Source organism: Neopelma chrysocephalum, unplaced genomic scaffold (assembly GCF_003984885.1).
Source record: "Neopelma chrysocephalum unplaced genomic scaffold, ASM398488v2 Primary Assembly neopelma1_97034, whole genome shotgun sequence".
Lineage (NCBI taxonomy): Eukaryota > Metazoa > Chordata > Aves > Passeriformes > Pipridae > Neopelma > Neopelma chrysocephalum.
This window is the reverse complement of record NW_020925676.1, coordinates 634,054-655,393: the sequence shown is the minus strand read 5'-3', so window position 1 is coordinate 655,393 and position 21,340 is coordinate 634,054. Positions and strand designations below refer to the sequence as shown.

At 42.1% G+C, this 21,340-nt stretch overlaps 1 protein-coding gene across 3 annotated transcripts in view; it reads left to right on the top strand.

Annotated features, from left to right (window-relative positions):
- Positions 1–1,624: 1,624 nt before the first annotated feature.
- The window catches only part of FBXL17 (F-box and leucine rich repeat protein 17), a 288,616-nt gene continuing 268,900 nt past the window's right edge, over positions 1,625–21,340 (top strand). For 2 of the 3 annotated variants that reach the window (XM_027671154.1, XM_027671153.1), the window contains exons 1-4: positions 1,625–2,440; positions 14,792–14,914; positions 19,985–20,242; positions 20,984–21,115. In XM_027671154.1, coding sequence (XP_027526955.1) covers positions 1,709–2,440; positions 14,792–14,914; positions 19,985–20,242; positions 20,984–21,115 — 1,245 coding nt within the window. In that variant the 5' untranslated portion in view covers positions 1,625–1,708. The remainder of the gene's footprint in view (positions 2,441–14,791; positions 14,915–19,984; positions 20,243–20,983; positions 21,116–21,340) is intronic. The other variant, XM_027671152.1, reaches the window with a different exon arrangement.

Here is a 21,340-nt window from a genome sequence, read left to right as displayed (position 1 = left end):
TGCTTTTCAACCCATCCTCCTAACAGGGAGGAAAAGACCTTCCCAAAATTTGCTGCAGTTCATAATGACAGACCTCATTAAATTATAAATCCAGATAAAATATTCTATTGCTCTACTTTTATCCAAAGGTATGTTTAGTATTTTTCTCACAGGAAACATACTGAGTTGCTGAAGACTAATAAAAGAAGTAACAAACAAAAATAACGGCAGCATGGGTATTTTAATCCTAACATAACTCATCCCTAGGCAAAAGGTCAAAAGATGTGCTACATGATATCATGCATTTTTTCTCCTGCCCTTTGTTATTTAATATTATTACTGCATCATATATAAGTTGCCTTCTCCTTCCCTATACACCTTTTACTAAAGACAAAATTGCATGTATATTTAAACCTATATATCTAAGTCAAGTTATGTCAATAGTTTAGAACTGAATGCTGAAACAAATTGGTTTTGCGAGGCATTAAGCAGAGTCTTAATTAAATCATTGCAGCCCAGATTCCAAAGATTTACACACTCTGGGCAGCCGCATCGAGGTTCAATATAGTGCAGTTAGAGGTGAGCATCCTCAGGAGCAGGGCATATGAGGACAGAGGTCCCATACGAGCCCCGGTTCTGGCTGGACAATGAACTAAAACAACAAAAACCAGGTATTTGCTGTAGTGTGTTGGCAGGAAGATGGTGTTGACAGAAGAAAATTTGGAGGACTGCTCTTGGTGGTCTCTAAGGTTGTGTTGCTCTGCTGCTGCAAAACTGCAGCCACTGTGCTGCATATAATCCGACACCAGTGTGCAGATGTGCGTAGATATATACATATGTATGTATACCCTCAAATACATAAATATATATATGTATATACACATATGTGTATACACACACACACACACATATATACATACACATTGCGAAGAGCTACTGGAGAGAGTTCAGTGGAGGCCACAAAGATGATGAGGGGTCAGGAACATCTCGTTTGTGATAAGAGATGTAGCAGCTGGGCCTGTTAAGCTTAGAGAAGACTGAGAGGGTGTCTCATTAACGCATATAAATATCTCAAAGGTGGGTGCCAAGAGGATAGCGGCCTCCAGCGACAGGACGAGGAGCAGTGGCCATAAACTAAAATACAAGAAGTTCCACCTCAATATGAGGAAGAACTTCTTTACACTGGGTGCCAGAGCACTGGAACAGGCTGCCAAGGGAGGTCGCGGATTCTCCCTTTCTATAAACATTCCAAACTCACTTGGATGCTTTCCTGTGGCACATGCTCCCGGTGCTCCTGCCTTGGTGATCTCCAGAGCTGCCTCCCAACCCTAACGATCCTGTGATAATACACACATATATATTAGATGCGTATGTGCCCTATCCAGTCCGTATTTAGAGGCACAGCGAGTGCATTTAAACGACGCCCGTACCCTCACAGAGGCACACGGCGGATGCCCACCCGCACCCAGCTCACGACGAAATCCTCCTGCGGCTCCATGGCGGCCGCTGGCGGCAACACCACCAGCCCGCGTAGGACCGCCCTCCCGTCGCCGGGTGAGGTCAGGGAGCGGTAGCGGAAGCTTTTCCCTCCTCTCTTCCTCCCTCCCTGCCGGCGTCCCGGAACCAGCCCTGCCGCCTCCTGCCCTGGCCCGCCGGCAGCATGTCAGCGCCCGGCGCCGCCTCCCGCAGGTGACACCCGCCCTTCCGCCGCCCCCGCCTGCCCTCCTATATGGGCCACCTGCTCTCGAAGGAGGCAAGGAGCCTAAGCCGGGACCGCCGCCGCCCGCGGGGGAAGGTGCCGCCGCGCAGCCGGAGCTGCTTCCTGCGCGGGCCCTGCATGCTCTGCTTCATCGTGCACGGCGCCAGCCCGCCTGCCCCGGAGCAGCCGCTGCCCGCCGGGGACCCGCTGCTGCCGCCGCCGCCGCCGCCCTACGTGTCTCTGACCGCCGCAGAGCAGCGCGTCGCCCGCCGCCTCCTCCGCCTGGCGCCTGCCGCCTGGGAGCCGCCGGGCCGCTGCCAGCGCCTCTTCCTCTCCGGCCTGCTGCCCTCGCCGGTGCGGGGCCTCCTGGGGCCTCCCGGCGAGGCATCCGCCGAGATGGTGTGCAAGCGCAAGGGGGCCGGGCTGCCCGCCTGCCCGCCCTGCAAACAGCCGCGCTGCGCCGCCGCCGAGCCCGAGCCCGGCGCCTGCCAGTGCCCGGCGGAGCCGCAGCTGCTCGCCCTGCCCGGCGCCGCGGGGGAGAGCGGCGGGGGCAGCGCCGGGCAGGGCGGCGGAGGACAGCCTGCCTCGCCGCCGCCCCCCGCGCCCCTGGAGAACAAGGAGCAGGGCACGGCGGAGGAGAAGGAGAGAGGGGGCGAGACGGGCTGCGAGGAGCCGCTGGAGCACCCGGGTGCCAGCTGCCGGGAGCCGCTGCCGCCGCCCACCCCGGACATCAACCAGCTGCCGCCCTCCATCCTCCTCAAGGTGGGTCGGGGCGGGAGGGAGAACGGGCAAAGCCCCTCCCTGAGGATTTGGGAAGGGGCTGTTCTTACCCCTGGGGTGTCCGTCCCCAGCGAGCTCAAGGTGGAGCCGCAGGCCCTGTCCGGAGGGGTCTCAGCGCCCAGCTTTGGGGGGCTATGTAGGGTTGTCTGGTTGTCTGTCTGTTTTTGGTTTTGTTTGTGTCTCGTCGTCCCCCCCCCCCCTTTTTGTTTGTCGTTGTAAACGGCCTCGAGAGCCATTACCTGGAGGTGCAGACACACAAATCTGCTCCAAAAGCTGTCCCGTAGATATTTTGACCGTACCTGTTAACTTCGTAATGTGCCCTTCACGAGTTGCCTTTTACTCAAGTCACTGATGGAGTACTCAGAAGGGGGTCTGGCACTATATTTAGTGCTTCTTTGTGGGTTGGAGCTACATAGACAAGTTTGCAATGTTGATTGGGAAAAAGTTGGTATTACTGTGTGTTTTGAATCAGTTTTGGCTTTACTGGATTCACAATCAGTCTGAAACTTTGTAGCCCTCGAATTACATGCTTCAATAACTTCTTAGGCTGTATAATCAAAGAATGACCTCACCTTCGTTCCTATCCCTTCTTTCCTGTCCCTTTTGCTGTCTTTAGGTTCCTTTAGTTCTGTTTTTAAGAACGATTTGCCATTTTTAAGCTATTCTATTGATCACTACGTTGACTGCTTGCAGCTAAACATTAGCTAAAAAGACGAGTCAAGCCCTTGATGTTTTCCGTAGTTTGATGCTAGTTTGTCTTTAAATTTAGGGGAATAAGGTTTCAGGATTACAGGAAATAATGTTTCAGGATTACAGGAGTTTACTCCGAGGTCAGATGGCTAAATTTAAAGCAGGGCATGATAATGCAGGAGTGTGAGACAGATGACTCTTACTGTTCTTTGTATTTTGTTAGTTGTGCATCCAATGTAGAAAGTACTTCCTTTACTCTTTTGTTGTCAAACAATAGCAGCCTGCTTATCTATCTGTCTCGCACATAGAAGTAATTCTGTACAAGGTTTGGCTGGTTTGAGTTTTTGTTATTGTGTTGTTTTTTGTTGATTTTGGATTTTTTTTCAAGTACACATGACTGTTACTAAGTATGTCGTGTTTCATAGATGCACTATGCAAATTAATTTTAGGTAAATACTTAAATACTTAAGACTTATGAGCTATCTTATCTGAATTAATCTCTCCTGTTATTGCAGAACTGAAAGTTTGTCTTGTAGTTCTTTTAGAAAAGAATCCATCCGTTTGCCAGTGTTATTGGAAGATAATTTTTTCTTTGATGTTCAGTTGTTTTAGGATTTGAAACGGGACTGACTTGTTTAGTATGGCTTAAACACTGTTTGATCAATGATACGACTACTTCTCTGTGGTTACTTTAGTACTCAGTTTCACTTTTTCAAAAATATCAGTCTGTAACTCTGCCATAAATCAGTTCTTTTAATAGTGAAAGATGTCATGTCCATCTCACCTGTGGACTAGTTTAAATGTTATTTAAACTCTCTCCTGTTTTGTCTGTACTTTCAAAATTTGGTTAATTTATTATTTTTTTTTTTTTACAAATCAAGTGTTTTTTAATCCCAGCTGACCACTAAGTACCAGGCAGCCACCCACGACAGCCACACACCACCTTGTCGCCTTTCCCCTTGGTGGGGAGGAGAATTGAGGAGGGGGAAAAAGTATACCTTGTGGGTTGAGATAAGAAGAGTTTAATAACTGAAACAAAATAAAATGTAGTATTACCATTAACAATATTAGTATTTGTAAGGAAAAGGAGAGAGAGAAAGAAATAACACTGAGAGGACCAGGTGCTGCCCAAACATTTGCTCTGCTACAAAGCATTGTACCAGGTACTAAGAACTCTACCCTAGCTGAAATCGGGACAGACATCTACCTCCCCCAATGATTTTGTCTCTTTAGTTGCCCTGTATTACAGCTCCTTCTGCAATGTTTTTGAAAAGGCAGGCTGTTAATTCCAGTATCTGGAGTCAATCTCTTCACCTGTTTGTTTTGTTTGTGGTTTTTTTGTCACCATGTCCCTCTCCCCCCAATTTGCTCTTCAATCCCTAGCTGTAGTTATGTATTAGGTTGGTTGCTTTGGTTTTTTGAGGAGTCTATCTGTTTGTCTATCTATATCTCTTTCTATATGTCTGCTTCTTAACTACTCTAATGTTCGACTTTGTTTGGCCGCTTCCGTAACATACTATCTGCTATGGAACTTTTAACTCAAGATTTCTAACCAGGTGTCTTTTTAAGTGGATTATGCAGATGCCTAAAGGCCTTCATATGATGGATTTTGATACAGATAGGATTAGATTTAGGATATTCTTTCTCCAGAGGTGTCATTTGTTACGAGAGCATGGGAGACAAATATACGCAAAATCTTTACTAAACTTTTCACAGTAGGTAGTAGAGACACAATACAAGGACAAGAGAGTCCATCCTCAGAAGTCTCAGGAGGCACATCCTGCTGGGTTTTTTTGTTTGCTTCCCTTGATTCCCATCTCTGCCACCTCCTGATGCAGTGGTGCTAGTGCAGGAGTGGTTGTCACCTGTGTCAGTATATGTGGCCTCGAGATAAGCCTAAAGAAGCACTGCAGGAACTCCTAAGGAATAGCTGTCCACTTTGTCCACTCAGGTGCTGTTTTGTTGTTAAGCAGTGGTTAAGGCTTCTGTAAGATTACAGGCTGGGTAGAAAGGTTTTTTTGAGACTGAACATGGCCTGCAGATCATCAGATGGGCCCTGCTGAATTGGAAAGTTCATAGTGCAGTGTGCCAGTTAATCCTGTTTCTCTGACTGGTGAAGAAGTATCCTGGTCAATATGAAGTGATAAAAGAATTGCAGTTCCACAAATCAAACAAGCTTATGGATTTTGCCTGCTGAAACATGTATAAGAAAAAAAAGTGTTAAACAGTGGGCAAAATTTCATCTTTAATCTTTGTAGAAGAGGGTGATTACCTTTGATTAAAGGGTACTTTAAATCTATTCTCTTTAAAACTTGAAGGGAATTAAGAAATTATAGATCTGTCAACTTGACTGTAATCTAGATGTGTGAATAAAAAAAAGGAGCTCTATCTGCAGTGCAGAAGTTGACAAAATCTTGTGCTACAAATCACTAATTCTTGAAAACTTTGTGCTATATGTCACAAATCCGTGTCTATTGTGGTTTCACTGTTATTTATTTCTGGGAAACAGAAATTAAAAAGAAAAAGAAAGGAATCTTCCTGTTGTATGTGTTACCTCTTTGCAGTGCTGCTGTTTCATCAAGAGTTAATTGGTATAAAATGGTCTGCAAGTTGAGTCGTGAAATTACAAGAGAATGTCAATTCAAACACTTCAGATTTCCTCTTGAGCTGTATTACCAGGAATTGTGCAAGTAACAGGAAACTCTGTGCTGTGCTTGGTGCTTTTAAAACCTCTGCAAGAGTACTGCATTAGGCTGTGGGTACTGGGATCTTCTTAGAAACCCCCAGACAAATGAAAGAGGCATCAGCGAAGAGCCAAAGGTCGTGAAAACATGGCCATGTTATGGTAGTTGGAAGATTCTGGTCAAACTGAATGACACTTCTTCAGAAAGAAGACTAAGATGCAGTCTTTAGGTAAGAGAAAATTGGGAAGTTCAACTGTGTTCCTGTCCCTTGTCAAATAAAAGGAAACAATAAGCTGTATTTTGGTGAGATACTTCGAAAACAACACAGTGTGAGAACATTTAACTCTTGGCAAAGGTGGTGTCCCGTCTCTATGGTTATGTAAGGAGTTGGAATTTTTGTTTATTAATTCTTGTTTTAACAACAAGTGGAGTGTCCTCATCTGGGATGTTTGGGGTGTACTCTTGAACTTGCTTCAGAACAAGAAGGGTCTAGAGGAGATGCTGTTGTCTTCTTGATGTCTTCTTTCTCAGTTTGCTGCTCTTTCTCTAGCAATACTTAACACAGCAGTGTGGCCTGTTTTGGTTTTGTTTTGGTTTCTTTTTGACTTTTTGTTTGTTTGTTTTCCTATGAAGCTTAGTGTCCAGCTGTGATTGTGGCACGGAAATGAACCAGTCTTAGATTCACTGTGCTGTTGCTAAGCTTCTGGAATGCAGTTGAGGGGCAGAATTGTGAACGAAAGGTGTGCCAGTAGATTAGTAACTAAAGAGAAGATAGTATGTGGACATTATGTCAGTGATAAAGTTCTCAAAGATGTCCTGATAAGGTTATTATGATTTGTTGCAGGATTATTAACAATTATTTTGCTTTCTAGAGCTGTGTGTGAGAAGGTAAGGTGGCTTTTGTGTAAGCATGTAGGTTTTAATAGTACAGGGTGAGCTATGTGATGGGAGAGACAAATGTCTTGGAATGAAATTTCTGCTTTTCCTGATGGCACGATAAATACCTTGACACTCATGGACAGTGAAACTTTTCCTAATGTTGTTAAGGTGTTGGCTTGACTTGCTCTGCATCCCCAAAACTATGTATTATTGCATGGAGAAAGGAAGAAGATTACAAGTTGTACAGTGTTAGAATGCAAAGTAAATTAAATTTTACTGCTACTTTCATTCCCTATTAATTTATTTGTTTCTTTTGTTCAGGTTGCTTGACCTGTGTTTGATCTTTCCCAGATTTTGATATGTTTTTAAAGTGGTAGGGTGATTCAGAAGCAGTACTGATGTCTTTAGTGAGGACAGCTAGATAGTTGGGAGTAAGAACACAGTCAGCCCCTTCAAGTAAAGATATTCTTCTTATTCGTCAGAACCCATTTCTTTCCATTAGGAGGAAAGGTATGGTGTCAGCATCCTCTGTCATTTCTTACAGACAGAACCTAAAGTGGTATTTTGCCTTGCAGCTAAGGCAATCTGTTTGTTAGTAAGTGGCTGGTAAGGGCAGTATCTGTCTCCCTTTTGTAACCTCTGGCTGCACTTTCCTGCTGCTGGCCTTGTTTTCTGCCGAGTGGTCAGGCAGAGTGAGTTCAGATGGCTAATCTGACAGCAATCTGACAGCAATCTAACAACTTTTCCTCAGGATGAGCTGCCTGAAAAGACTTTCTCTAAGCACAGTCACTAAATCCAGTAAAAAAATTCAGGTAGCAAGGATTGGGGGACTGGTAAACTATTCCTACTGCTGGCAGCTTGCCAAAAGAATGCAGGCTATGATGTGAAATTATGCCATGACTTTTCCTGACTGACACATTTTTGTTAATACAAGAGCATTTTTAACTTGATTCCCTTCATGAGTGTACTGAGGCTACTTTCAGAGGTGTGTGCATGCAGTGCTCACATCTCCTTTGTGTGCTCAAAATCATTCATGATTCCCTTGCTCTATTGTAATGTGGCAAACTGAAGAAATCTCTTAAAAACAAAGCAAATATTTGTCCGTTCTTTCTTCCTCTCCTGTTATGTGTGATTCTTTAATTTTCTGAAATAGAATGAAGGTACCTTCAATAAACATAAACCCACTGATAGCCTAGCTGCTCTAGACCTGCAGTTAGCAAATATTGTGTTTAGCAGTTCGTGGTAAAATGTCATGTACTAAGCATGTTCCCTTGATCGGATGGTACTTTAGAAATAGTTTTGATAATGAAGGTTCTGTTATTTACTGAAAAAAATTTGCACTCAGTTGATGGAACAAATGAGCAGTTTTCCAGTAATGAATGTCTCAAGTTCATTAGGCATCATGAAATGTTTGAGTGCACATTTTAGTGTTCTTTTGTTGTTAATGGTTTCAAACAAATTTACCTGATGCAGTGTAATGAAAACAATTTTGTAGATACCTATTCCTGTATAAAAAAGTTGTTTATTGATACAAGAAAGCTTCATTCACAGAAATCTTTACTGTTCTAGTTGGATTGAAAGGTCTTTCAAATGAAAATGATGGAGAGAAATGGGGGATGCATAGACTCACCTTTTACAGTCTCTTCTACCATGGGCCCTATATTTTGTTCATGTTCACAAAGCTGTATCTTGTTCTTAAAGCTAGCAGTATCTTTGAAGGAATGGTATTAGTAATCAACTGGATTTTCTTGACTCTCTTTTCCTGAGGCAAAAACTTCTTAAGTGTCTGCAGTCAATAATTCTAACTCCTTGATTGTGGTTTTTAAGAGTATTGTTTTTTTATTAGGATTGTCTTTTCGTAAGTTAAAATTATTTTTTGAATTATGCTTATGTTTACTTCATATTTGATTTGTGTGATGTGAACTGATTTTTAGAAAACTCGGTGCTGAGGATATATAAACATGTTTACAATTTTCTAGTACTGAACTTTTTTTCATTGTAACTTTTATGGGTGTGATGGACATTTCATTATTTCTGTTGATAAAAATGCAGGTATCTTCTTCATTTGATTGACTTTGAGGAACTTGGTGTAAGGCCAGAGTTACCAAATATTTAAAGGCAAAATAAATAAATTTAGTGTGTGGATTTGTGATATGTAAGACAGATCTTTATCTTTTAAAAAAATATATTTATAGGATACTTTGTGGAGCTTTTTTGGTTTGGGGGATTTTTTTTGTTTGAGAATTTTTGTGGTTTGTGGGGGGTTTTTTGTTAGTTTGTGAGTTTTTTTTTTCTTTTCTTCTCTCTTCCTGCTGAAATGCTAACATTTACCACAAAAGTTCAAAGTAGTCTTTTTTTGAATATACAGCTTGAAATATCTAGCATACGTTTCATGTAGAAGCAGTGTGGATGTGTTAAGGGTCTAATGTCTGAAGCCTATTGTGTAGGTAGGGACCCGGGGGGTAAGGAAGACAATTACACAGAATAACTTTTATTTCTAGTTTTTCTGGTTGGACTCTTCAATAATATTAATCAGCATCTTCTTTCTTCCTTTCCCATCCATTGTGTCACCAAAAAATTATTCTAGAAGTTCAGAAAAACCCCAAACTTGGTCAGGCAATCTTCTTTGATGGTCAAAGTTATGCCATGCAAGGACTTAGTTTAGCTGCATTAAAATCAATGGAGCCATCACCTGATTTAGCATGGTGGATTGACTCAGGTGGAGTTCTGTGAAATTAGTTGCATTTTGTTGTTTAAAGGTTAAACAACTTGTTTACATGGCTTTTCTCCTGTAAGGGATTTGTATGATTGTATCAATTCAGAGTTCAGCATGTGATTTGTGATTTGACTGAAAACTAACTATAGCTGTTAGTTGGCTTTTGCTGTCTTGAGTGTTGCATTGTTGGGTTTTCTTTTCGATATAGAATCATTTAGGTTGGAAAAGGCCTCTAATATCATAGAATCCAACCATTAGCCCAGTATTGCCAGCTCCATCACTTATCCATGTCCCTAAGTGCCACTTCTACATGCATTTTAAATACTTTCAGGGATGATGACTCCACCACTTCCCTGGGCAACCTGTTCAAGTGCTTGACAACCCTTCCAGTGAAGAAATTTTCCTGGTGTCTAAACAATACCTCGTCTGCCGCAACTTGAGGCCATTTGCTCTTGTCCTTCCTTGTTCCCTGGGAGAAAAGACCAACCTCTACCTGGCTACAACCTCCTTTCAGAGAGTTGTAGAGAGCGATAAGGTCACCCCTGAGCCTCCTTTTCTCCAGGCTGAACAACCCCAGCTCCCTTAGCCACTCCTGATAGGACTTGCACTCCAGACCCTTCATTATCTCTGTTGCCCTTGTCTGGACTCACTCCAGCACCTAAATGTCTTTGTTGGAGTGAGGAACACAGAACTGGACACAGGATTCAAGTTGTGGCCTCACAGAGGAGGTGATCATGGCCCTGGTCCTGTTGCCACACTGTTTCTGGTGGCCAGCTGGATGTAACTCCATTCACCACCAGTCCCTGGGCCTGGATGTCCAGACAGTTTTTTACCCAGCAAGCAGTGCACGTCCAAGCCATGAACTGCCAGTTTCTTCAGGAGAATGCTGTGGGAGATGTTGTAAAAGGCTTTATTGAATTCCAGGTAGACAACATCCACAGCCTTTCACTCATCCAACAACCAGATCACATTGTCATAGGTGGAGATCAGGTTGGTCAAGCAAGACGGGCATTTCACAAACCTGTGCTGGCTGGGCCTGATCCCCTGGTTGTCCTGTACGTGCCATATGCATCCTGTACATGCGTCACATTTGCCAGCATCCAGTCAGTTGGAACCTCCCTGGTTAGCTAAGACTGCTCATAAGTAATTGAAAGTGGCTTGGTAAGCACTTCCACTGGCTCCCTCAGGGCCCAGATCCCATTTGGCCCCTTAGGCCTGTGTGTGTCTAAGTGGTGTAGCACAATTCCCCTTGGATTGTGTGGGGGCTTCATTCTGCTTCCTGTCTTCCAGCTCAGCAGGCTGGATACCTGGACAGCAACTGGTCTTGCTATTAGAGACTAAGGCAAGGAAAGCATTAATGGTCTTCAATGAGTCTGTGTGAAAACATATTTCAAAGCAAAAACTTTATGTTTAAGAACATACTATGTCTGGAAGGTATGATAAGGCCATCAGTGGGGAACAGAAAGTCCTAGAAAATCTCTTCCATCCATTGAAGGGGAAGAGAAACCCACTAATCTTAACTATCACATGAAAGGGTGAAGCAGGAGGCACTGACGTATTTAGGAATTTGAGCTAAAAGAGGGTGAACTGAGAGTGAGTGAGGAACAAGAGTTTGCATCTTTTGCGGAACTGTGCTTCCTCTACCCTTGCCTTTTGCCAACAGGGTAAAAAAAAGTGTGAAATGATTCTAGAAAGTGCTGTTAAACTTTTTTTCCCCCCCCTTGACAGTGCTGAAGGATATTCTGGTGCTTGGAAGGGGGATTAGACAGAATTGCGGGGGAACAAAAGGAACAGTGGATATGCAAATATACATGTTTGAGTACAATTTTCAGCAGCTAAACATGCTAACTAGTAGAACCGTTGCCTTCAGAAAGTTATCTGTCATAAGCAGGAGTTAGATGAACAGGCTTGGGGGTAAGACCAGTTTTAGCTTTCAGCTGTATTTATACATCCTTGGGAATTAGAAAATTAAGTCAGGACAAATCAGCTGCCACAGTATCAGTATATATCTAGAGAATAAAATTGAATTAAAGGGTGGTGAAAGTCATCAAGGCGACTTGAAGTGTTTTATGCATTAGTGTACTATGTAACTAAGTAACTAAGTACTGGTACTATGTACCAGTAACTAAGCTAATCCCTTAATGTAAGGGTGGTGTGTCACTACCTGGAATATGTATAGTCTTTGCTGCTAAATTCCATTTAGTGTAATTCAATACATCTTTTTTTAACAATTGCACACTCTGAAGAGAAGTTGATGTTTTACCTGGCATTATTCAGCATCCTTTCATAGCTGGAACTTTTACAGCTACTGCAGACAAGGCCTTGTCTTTGAACACATATCGCTTGTGTAATTTACATGGCTACTCCTGTTTGTGCTGAAACTTCTGAAATGACTTGTTATTGCTTCTCCTCCTGGTGGCTTCATTCTGATGATTGTTTTCTAAGAAGTCAATTTGCAGCACCTCTACACTCCTTAATTGTCTCTGCAGCTAGAATTCAATACAGCGTGGACTAAAACATGGCTACAAATGCTTTCAGGCATTTCTTTCAGGATATTGTCTATGCAGATGTACTGTTTATGTCAAATACTGAGTCAAACTTGTTTCTCCTTGTTTCTTCATTACTACTGCATGAAACAATGGTAGCAATATGGTAGCAGTAGGTCTGTGATTTGTGAGGGCTTTCAGCTTTTAATGGGGTGGTAGTGTGGTGGGTTGATGCTGCTTGGACACCAGGTGCCCACCAAAGCAGCTCTATCACTCCCCTCCTTAGCTGGACTGGTGAGAGAAAATATGGCTAAAGGATCATGAGTTGGGATAAGGATAGGGGGAGATCACTGACCTATTACTGTAATGGGCAAACCAGGCTTGACTTGGGGAAATCAGTTGAATTTATTTTAATCAGATCAGAGTAGGATAAAAAGAAGTAAAACTAACACCTTCCCCCCACCCCTCCCTCCTTTCTGGGCCTAATCGTTTCACAATTCTCTACCTCCTTCCCTTAGGAGTTCAGGGGGACCAGAGTAGAGGTTACGGTGAGTTCATCATACATTGTTTCTACTGCTCCTTCCGCATCACAGATTGTCACTCCTTTCTTCTCTGGTCGCGATTTGCTTCTGCCCAATGGCTATTTTTCCCCTTCTTAAATATATTATCTCAGAGGTGCTACCACCGTCACTGGTGGGCTCAGCCTTGGCCAATGATGCATCCGTCTTGGAGCTGCCTGGCACTGGCTCTGGACAAAGAGAAAGCTTCTTGCAGCTCCTCACAGAAACCACCCCTGTAGCCCCTCCACTACCAAAACCTTGCTATGCAAACCCAAACCAAACCAAATAAAATACAAAAATTATTTATGGGCTTTCATTTTCACAGTGGCAGCTGGATTAGCAACAGTCTTTCCTGTTCTGTGTTTGCTGTGTTCTTTGGATCTGCAAGCTTTTCTTTCTCAAAGTAAAGGTGGTATTTCCACAAATAAGCATATTTACTTCCTACTGGAGTAAAGGCTGGTTAAAGAATTTTATGATGCCAACCTTGATATCCTTCTTAGTATTAAGTCAGTTAGATGTCTGTCTAAACATAATGTGGATCACGTTGCCTTGTTCTCTTCTAAGGCTTTTGTAACTGGTAAAAGATTCAGTCTTCTGTTCCTTGCTGATAGCAGGAATTCAAGTTTCCTACTGCTTTTACTAAAAATTGCCGAGCATTGTCATACTGTCACCTTTTCTAACATTTAGAATGACACTTTTACAGCAGGAGTGTCAGATGCCAAATTACCACTTACTATTTAGTGCTTTCTTTCTCCTTGACTGAGGGAGACGGTATTTTTTGGGTGCTGATCACAGCTATGTCTTTGTTCTATCCATGGATTCACCATTACAGACTGAGAACTGCAGAGAGGAAGCAGGCATCAATTGTTTGATTTGCCCTTCTGTCTGCTCATGTTGAACTGATTGCCTAAGGAGAAGCATCCATTGACTCTGGTGATGGTCTAGCAAAGGCCCCCAGGAAAACAGGATTCACGCAAAATCCTTTAACACTGAGGAGTCTTGCGTAAGAGATTGCGAGTTTTTCATAGCTGGAAGAAGAAGATGGGAATGATAAATCTTGTAAGCATTTACAGAATGTCATGAATTTGACCCCTTCCCCTCTTACTACAACTCTCTTTCATGAGGGGGCCTTGTAGGGATATGCATATTTAAAGCTGATGAGATAACTGTACCCCTTGTTCTAGGAGATGGTTTATGGTGGTTATTCTTGACAGTTGGTTGTCTACTCTGTTCCAAAGACCACCCAATGATGAAAGCTTTGTAAGTTGCCAGGTATTATATTTCAGTGCTTTATTACCCTTTTCTTTATTTTTTTTACCCCCCTTGCCATCCCTTTTCCTTGGCTAAACTCCCAAGTGCTAGTAGTTTCTTTGAATGTTTTCATGTTTTCTAGTCTTCAGTGCTTTCCTGTGGACTCTCTCTAGTACTTTCAGATTTTCTTGAGAAAATTGCCTGAGATGGGCAGTAGTGCTTCTATTTAGTACTCGATGTCCTCATCAGAAGAGTGGGAGGACTTTTTCATGTTTTGCAGTCTGTGCTCCTGTGTATCTTAATGCCATTATTGCCTTTTCTCATTATAGGATGACATGTAGATGTAAGGTCATTTGTGGTGACATGGTACCTTCATATGAAACTCTTGGCAGACCTTTTTTTATATTTATTAATAAGCAACAGTTCTTCTGTGGAAGGGCTGAATGTAATAAATGTTACAGCAATTTATGAGCCTACCATAAAAAAGAATAACCTGTAACTTTTGCAGGCAACTATAGTGCTCAAAACCTTGGAGTATAAAACTCTAATTGTGTGCTTAAGTTCCCTTGTATGACACTGGTTTGCTCTGCTGATCTGTGCTACCATCCCATGCCCCCTTCCCACAAGACTGGTGTTTTAATACCTTTCTGACTCTTCTATTCGGTTAAAAAAATAAAAGGAATGCTTTTCCATCCATTTCAGAATGGGAATGAAAACACCTTTTAAATGGCTTGCAAAATAACATTGAGCTAATACTTGTATTTGTAATTCTTTAGGTATGCCATCTCAGAAGCATATTTGAAACTTAGACTAAGAAATGAAGGCTTAAGTAGGATACATTCTGTTGTTGGTTGTGCTGAGGTGTCTTATTAATATTGTTCGTTCTTGTGGGATGTAGGTTTTTTTGTTATTGTCCCTGACTAATCAAGTTGGGGGCAAGTTCTAGATCTGTGTGTTACAATGCACGCTAATATTTTCCTGTCTTTTACAAGATGAATTAGTAATAAAATATTTCTGTCTTCAAAATATGATTACATCTGACAAATATTTTTTTTCTTTCTTTACAGATATTTTCCAACTTATCTCTGAACGAGCGTTGCCTTTCAGTGTCATTAGTCTGTAAATATTGGCGTGACCTCTGTTTAGATTTTCAGTTTTGGAAGCAACTGGATCTCAGTAGTCGTCAGCAGGTATGAAAATATCATTGTGGAAAAATTGTTTTGATGACTCAGAACTTGTTCTTGGAACTTGTACTTTGGACTGAGGGCAAACAAAAGAAACACAAAAAATGGTGATATCTGTGCTTTCAAGGATTTTTTTTACTCTAGGCTGAAAGTGTCCGAACCCTTACATTAGCTTATTTAAATATAGTGTATTTTGACTGAGATCTGTTGTTAAATGGTGTAAGGACAAGTGCTGTTTGAAATGGGTTGTGGGTTACCTGTCTCAGGTCTGCATCACCCTCTTGAGGTTTCTTGTTAATTAGTTACTTGCAGGGGTTTATAAACACTTGCTTTAGAGTTTCATGAAAATTCATGGGAATTCGACGGTCCCATTTGAAGAAGGAACAATATGAACTCATTTGTGTTGGAATATAGAATACATATGGAGTATTATTTTCAGGTCACCAATTCATAAGAGAGAATGCAAATTCTCTTGCTTCTAGAGTTACTAGTTAACATGTTTCTGAACCACTATGGAAAAGTTATGTAGCAGATTGTCTGATTTTTATTTTCTTTCCTCAAGGGACTCCAAAGCACCCTTACACCAGGGATCTGTCTTTTAGCTCTGTAGGTGTTGTGTGTCTAAAAAGTATTTTCTTCTTCAGTGTCTTAAGCTGTAGCCTTATTTTGCTACAAAGATTTTTAATGGTTTTGTCTATTAGGTATTTCAGTAAAGGATTTCACTAGAGTTTATCAGTTGTGGCATTGTTCTAAGAAATTGCCATGTTTTTATGGAGTTCTGAAACGCATATTAAGCACAAATGTTCTTCTTGGAGAGGTGTGGGGAGAGTTTGGTGATTTGGGCTTTTTTGGTTGTTTTTGTTTTGTTGTGGGGGTTTTTGTGTGTGTGTCTTTGACCAGGCATTGTTTGTTTGTGGTTTTTACTTGGATTTTTTTTTTTTAATTTGTCCCTGTGGTGGTTTAACCCCAGCCAGCAGCGCCTCTCTCACTTCCACAGCAGCAGGACTGGGGAGACAATTGAAGGGGTAAAAGCTCAAAGTCATGGGTTGAGATAAAGACAGTTTAATAGGGAATGTAAAAGCCACACACACAAGCAAAGCAAGCCAAGGAATTAATTCACTGCTTCCCATGGGTTGGCAGGTGTTCAGCCATCTCCAGGAGAGCAGGGCTCTGTCACGTGTGATGGTGACTTGGGAAGCCAAACGCTATCACTCCAAACATGGCCCCCTTCCTCCTTCTTCCTCCCACTTCATATACTGAGCATGATTGTCATGGTTTGAGAGCCCCAAAATCCAATTCCCTAGTTCTAGCCCCCCTCCCACATCTCAACCCAGTGTGAGATGGGTTTTCCAGGCACCACACGAGACTCACAATGGGGGGAAAGGGTTATATTACAATGACTTTACAAAATAAATAGTATAATACATCATATACAATCTCAACTATCTCTACTATGATAAAGCAGTATTTACAATGGATCAAATCTCTTCTCCCTTCCAAATAAAAGTCCAGGAGGGAAGAAGGAAGGGATCCTTTCCTCTCTTTGAGCAGCAGTCCCTAGGGCAGCAGTTTCTCTCTGTCTTCCATGCAGCAGCTGTAGCTGGATCTCTGCCAGTACACACGAGGGGGTTATCCAAGCCCCTTTCGACCCCTTGATGCAGGCGAAGGGTCTTCCGTGGGCTGCGTTCACCCAGACAAAGGTCGCTCCACCACGGTCATATCACAAAGGGATCTCAAAGGAGTTTGGGGGGTTCTGATTCAGTTCTTACCCCAAAACTCTCTGTCTGTAGAACTTAGTTCTGCTCTCTCTGCTGCTGGCTCTCTTTCCTTCAGACAACTCTGTGTCTTCCTCAGCTACGTGCTGTTTCTGCTGCTTCTTCAGTTCTTATCTGTTGGCTCCCTGCCACCTTCCCTCTGTCAGTGCTGTTCTTGCTGCCTCTTCTGCTGCTCCCCCAGCTCATAGCTACAGGTACTTAGCCCAGCCTTACACTGTTCCAAGTCTCTGTAGCCCCCCAGCCGGGGGCTGGGGGGGGTGGGCAGAGCCCCCAAGGGGCTCCTACCCCTTCCTCGTGGCTTAGAACATGGCCACCTCTCTCCAACTACTACAACAACTACAACCACTACCTTTCCTTTCCGGTCTGGGTGATATGTTTATATTTTGCAGAAGCGCTCATTGGTTCAAACCTCAAGGGTCACCACCCCCTGGGGGTTTACCATTTTATAGCTTCAGGGGGAAAACTGTTTTCCCCCCACCACAATGATACCATATGGTCTGGAATATTGCTTTGGTTGGCTGTATCTCCTCCCAGCCTCCCGTGCTCCCCCAGCCTCCTCACCAGTGTGCAGTATGGAATTCAGAAAAGGCCTCGGCTCTGTGTAAGCCCTGCTCAGCAGTTACAAACCAGCACAAATCCAAAACACAGCCTTGCACTAGTCACCGTGAAGAAAATTAACTATACCCGAGGAAAAAGCAGCTCAGCCGTTGTCTAGCAAACAGCTCCCTGATGAAATAGCAAGAAAAAAGCTTAGACTTGCTACAAATGGAAAACAGGTTGAATGCAGCAAAGACTGTTCCTCAACTGTATCAGACAAAACCAAGCGAGATTCATGTTGCTCTCTTGCTCTCTTTAGGGTTAAAGCTAAATCTCATCTGTGCCAGGTGGGGAATAAGTAGTTCTAAATGGTTTTGTTAGAAATAATTTCATCATGTCAGATTTTTTGAAACTAAACTTTTAAAGTGAGGGAGTTCTATGTGTTATGTCTTACCTGCTTAGTTTTTGTGTATTTGCTCTAACTTACAAGGTTGACCTTAAGGATATCTCATGTTGCTTACGAGCTTTATAGAATTGTCTTCTTTTAAGATTATTGTTATGTTAGCTAACTACAATGTGTGCAGGTATGAGGTCGACAGAATCATTCTTCTACAAAGGTATTAAGGAAACTTCCCTGTCCAACCATTCAGGAACCATTCTGGAAGTTCATTTCTACCACCTGAGCTGAGATTGAAGCCTCTTGGCACTGGTGGCTCCAGGGAGCCGATGGAGGTCCCACTTGACTCCCCACACTCACACAGTCAGACCAGGTTTCCTTATGGACTCAACCCCAGGTTTCCCCTATCAGAGTCTCAGATCTCTGTATCCTTAAAGTAATTTTATCAGGGTGCAACAGCAGAATAACAGCTCAAGCTGGTGCTTCTGAGGAGGGACCTCGAACTAAGGGACCCCTGGGCGTTTAAACCCTCACAGTCTGTATGGGGGGCAAGTGTGGGGTCTTCCTGCTGAGTCCTCGGCTCCTGCTGTGTCCCTGAGTGTCCCTCACCTGGCTGTGCACAGGTCCCTGTGCCCTTTGTTATGCAAAGGGTCAGCACCAGTTCATGACCTCTTGCCTTGGGCTGCAGTTCCACTGCAGCTGCACACAGAGCTACCTGTACTAAATGTATTCTTCAACAGTCCTCCCTGTGTTTTAATCGAGCATACCCACTAATATACTAACAGCAGAAAAGAAAAGTTTCAAGGTATTTAACCACTGCCTTTCCACACAACATTATTACAAGTAACAAACATAACAGAATTAGGGCTAACGATATTCCCACAGGGCAGAAATGATTATCAATATGAAATCACAAAAGATTCTCAAAAATGAATTACTGATCAACTGGTTGAATATTCACTACCTGTTAGCATACTGAGTCAAACATTCATCTTCATCCAACAAGCTCCTCTTAGCCGGGATATAAGTTCCTGGAATAGCTAGGTGCCTCCTAGAGAGCCTCTCTGTTCTCAAAGACTTATACAGCTAATCAGTTAAATTTTTTGTACAATGAACACCTCTGTCTGATTCAATTGACTCTGTAACCCATATCTAGGTATATTTCCTTCTTGTCGGAAAGGCCTCTGCCCAGCCTGATGGCTGGTCTGCTATCGCTAGCAAATGTTTCTAGCCAGTCATAGGGGGATTTTGGGTTCGGTTCCCGTCTGAGTCACCAAAACTGTTGTCCCAAAACAGGTTCTTTCACCTGGGGTACAAGAGGCTGATCCCCACACAGAGTGGAGATACTTGATTTTTTTATAGTTCTACACAGAGGGAGGCTGCATGGTAAATCCACAAAGCCAGCACTAGAACCATCAAAACTTTTCATTATTTATACATTTTAGTAAACAAAGGCAGTAATGCTCACTGGTTACAAGTTACATGGTTCTCTTATTCATTAGTAATCTACCTTCTATTGGTTAAATGAGTCACTTCTTCTTATGCAAATTAGTCCACATGCTCAGTCTTCCACTTTTTAGGCTGGTGGGTTTCTTGGATCAGTGGTCTGTGGTGGTTGCCATCTCCCCCTACCAGAATTATCTTTTACACAGTTGGAGCTGATTTCAGCTGAGTTGGCTTTGTTAGTTTCTTGCTTATCTTGGGAGTTCTGCCAAATGTACTTGTGGTCTGTACATTCTGCATTCTCTGTGTCTACTGCGAGTAGTACATCATCTCCCCAAGCTTTGTTTACCTCCCCCAGGAGCTGAGGTCATTGAAGCACATCAAGCCCTAAACCTTAATAAGGCAATTCTACCAACAAGTAATTTATATTTCTAATACCAGGATGTCACACATAGCCTTTTTGCAATTACTGGAAAGGGAAGTAGGTCCAGGTTGCCCTCCTAACTCTGGAACTCAGTCTGAACTTGAGAACTTCTGACAAGTTGGGCAGCTGTTTGTGGTTCTTTTTGTGGCAACACAAATTCCTGGAGCTGCCCATATTTATTATTTTTGTGTAGATATTGCTTCTGTTGCTCTGTCAGCTTTATTGTGAAAGCATCTAGCCACAATCTAAATAGTCTTTGTCAGAACTGGCTTTCTCCCAGTTGTCCATGTTCCATCAAAAGCATCAAAACGCCACCCCCCCAAACAAATCAATTACAGTAAAATATGCACCCATAGGTGGTATTTGTGAAGGTATGTAGTTACATTCTCCCAATAGCTCATGGAAATGCGTCTTTCAAATAGTCATTTTTGTCCTAGTGAAATTTAAAGATTTTAATAGAAAAAGTTATGTTTGAGTATTTGTTTTTTTTTTCTTCGCAGGTCACTGATGAGCTGTTGGAAAAAATAGCATCAAGAAGTCAGAATATTACTGAAATCAATATCTCTGATTGTCGCAATGTATCTGATACAGGAGTATGCATATTAGCAATTAAATGTCCTGGGCTCCTAAGGTATACTGCCTACAGGTGTAAACAGCTTTCTGACACCTCTATTATTGCAGTTGCCTCTCAGTGTCCTCTTCTTCAGAAAGTGCATGTGGGCAATCAAGACAGACTCACTGATGAAGGCCTGAAGCAGGTAACCATCCATTCCACAGATTTCCTTTGTAAACATAGTATATTTCAACTTCTTACGAAGTGCAAAAAGGGACCTGGAAGAATGTACCCTCTTAAGATTTAATTAAAATCAGAAAAAAGCTTCTGTTTTAAAAATTGTTTTATGGTGAGTTCGCTCCAGTAAGTGCTGTTCTATAGAGACTTAACTTTTTTTTTCTTTTTAATATCTAGGGATTAAATGATCCCTTTTGTTGCTAAATCTGTAGTTTGACATCCTATACTTCACTTCTGTGTGACTGAATTTTCCTGAGCTTGGTTGCTGTTCTGAACCTACGTTTAAGTAACTCCTTTTTGTATCATGAAGGCGGAAGGTGACACATCTTTCTTTGTTAGGCATGCAGGAAGGTTTCATCAACTCTGATTGTTAAAGGAGCATTTAGCTTAAGCTGTGAAGTAGTTAGGGTAAATCAAATATGCTGTTAATGGTGGAGCATAAAGGCATTGTTAGCTACTTACATATATACCCAATAAACCCCCAAATCTTATGTGCTGTTCTTAGCTCCGTTTTATTGACTGTATTTAGCAGCTTCATTTTGTCATATATGTAATTAAAATCTTTCTTGTTTGCATATAGTAGTTATGAAGTCTGTAAAGAAAGATAATTTTTAATGGGGGTAGAGAAAGAGGAGGAATCTTAGCTAATGACTCTTCAATCAAATCCTGTTGTTGTTTCTTTTTTTTCCTTTGATTTCATTAATTGCAGCTGGGTTCAAAATGCAGAGAATTGAAAGACATACATTTTGGGCAATGTTACAAGATCTCAGATGAAGGAATGATCATTATAGCTAAAGGCTGTCTGAAGTTGCAAAGAATATATATGCAAGAAAACAAATTAGTAAGTACATATCATGATTTTTTACTTCTCAAAGTATTTTCATTGTCAAAAGCTTTCTCATACTTTTTATCTGTTTAAAATGTTCTTCTGAATAGCTGCTTTTTGCCAGTGAATTGCTTAGAAACGTTCTCTAGCTGTGAAAATTATGATTCTGCAGAGATGGCTTGGAAGGTGACCCTGTGAGAAAAATCTCATTTATTGAATTTAGAAAGACGGCAAAAGTTT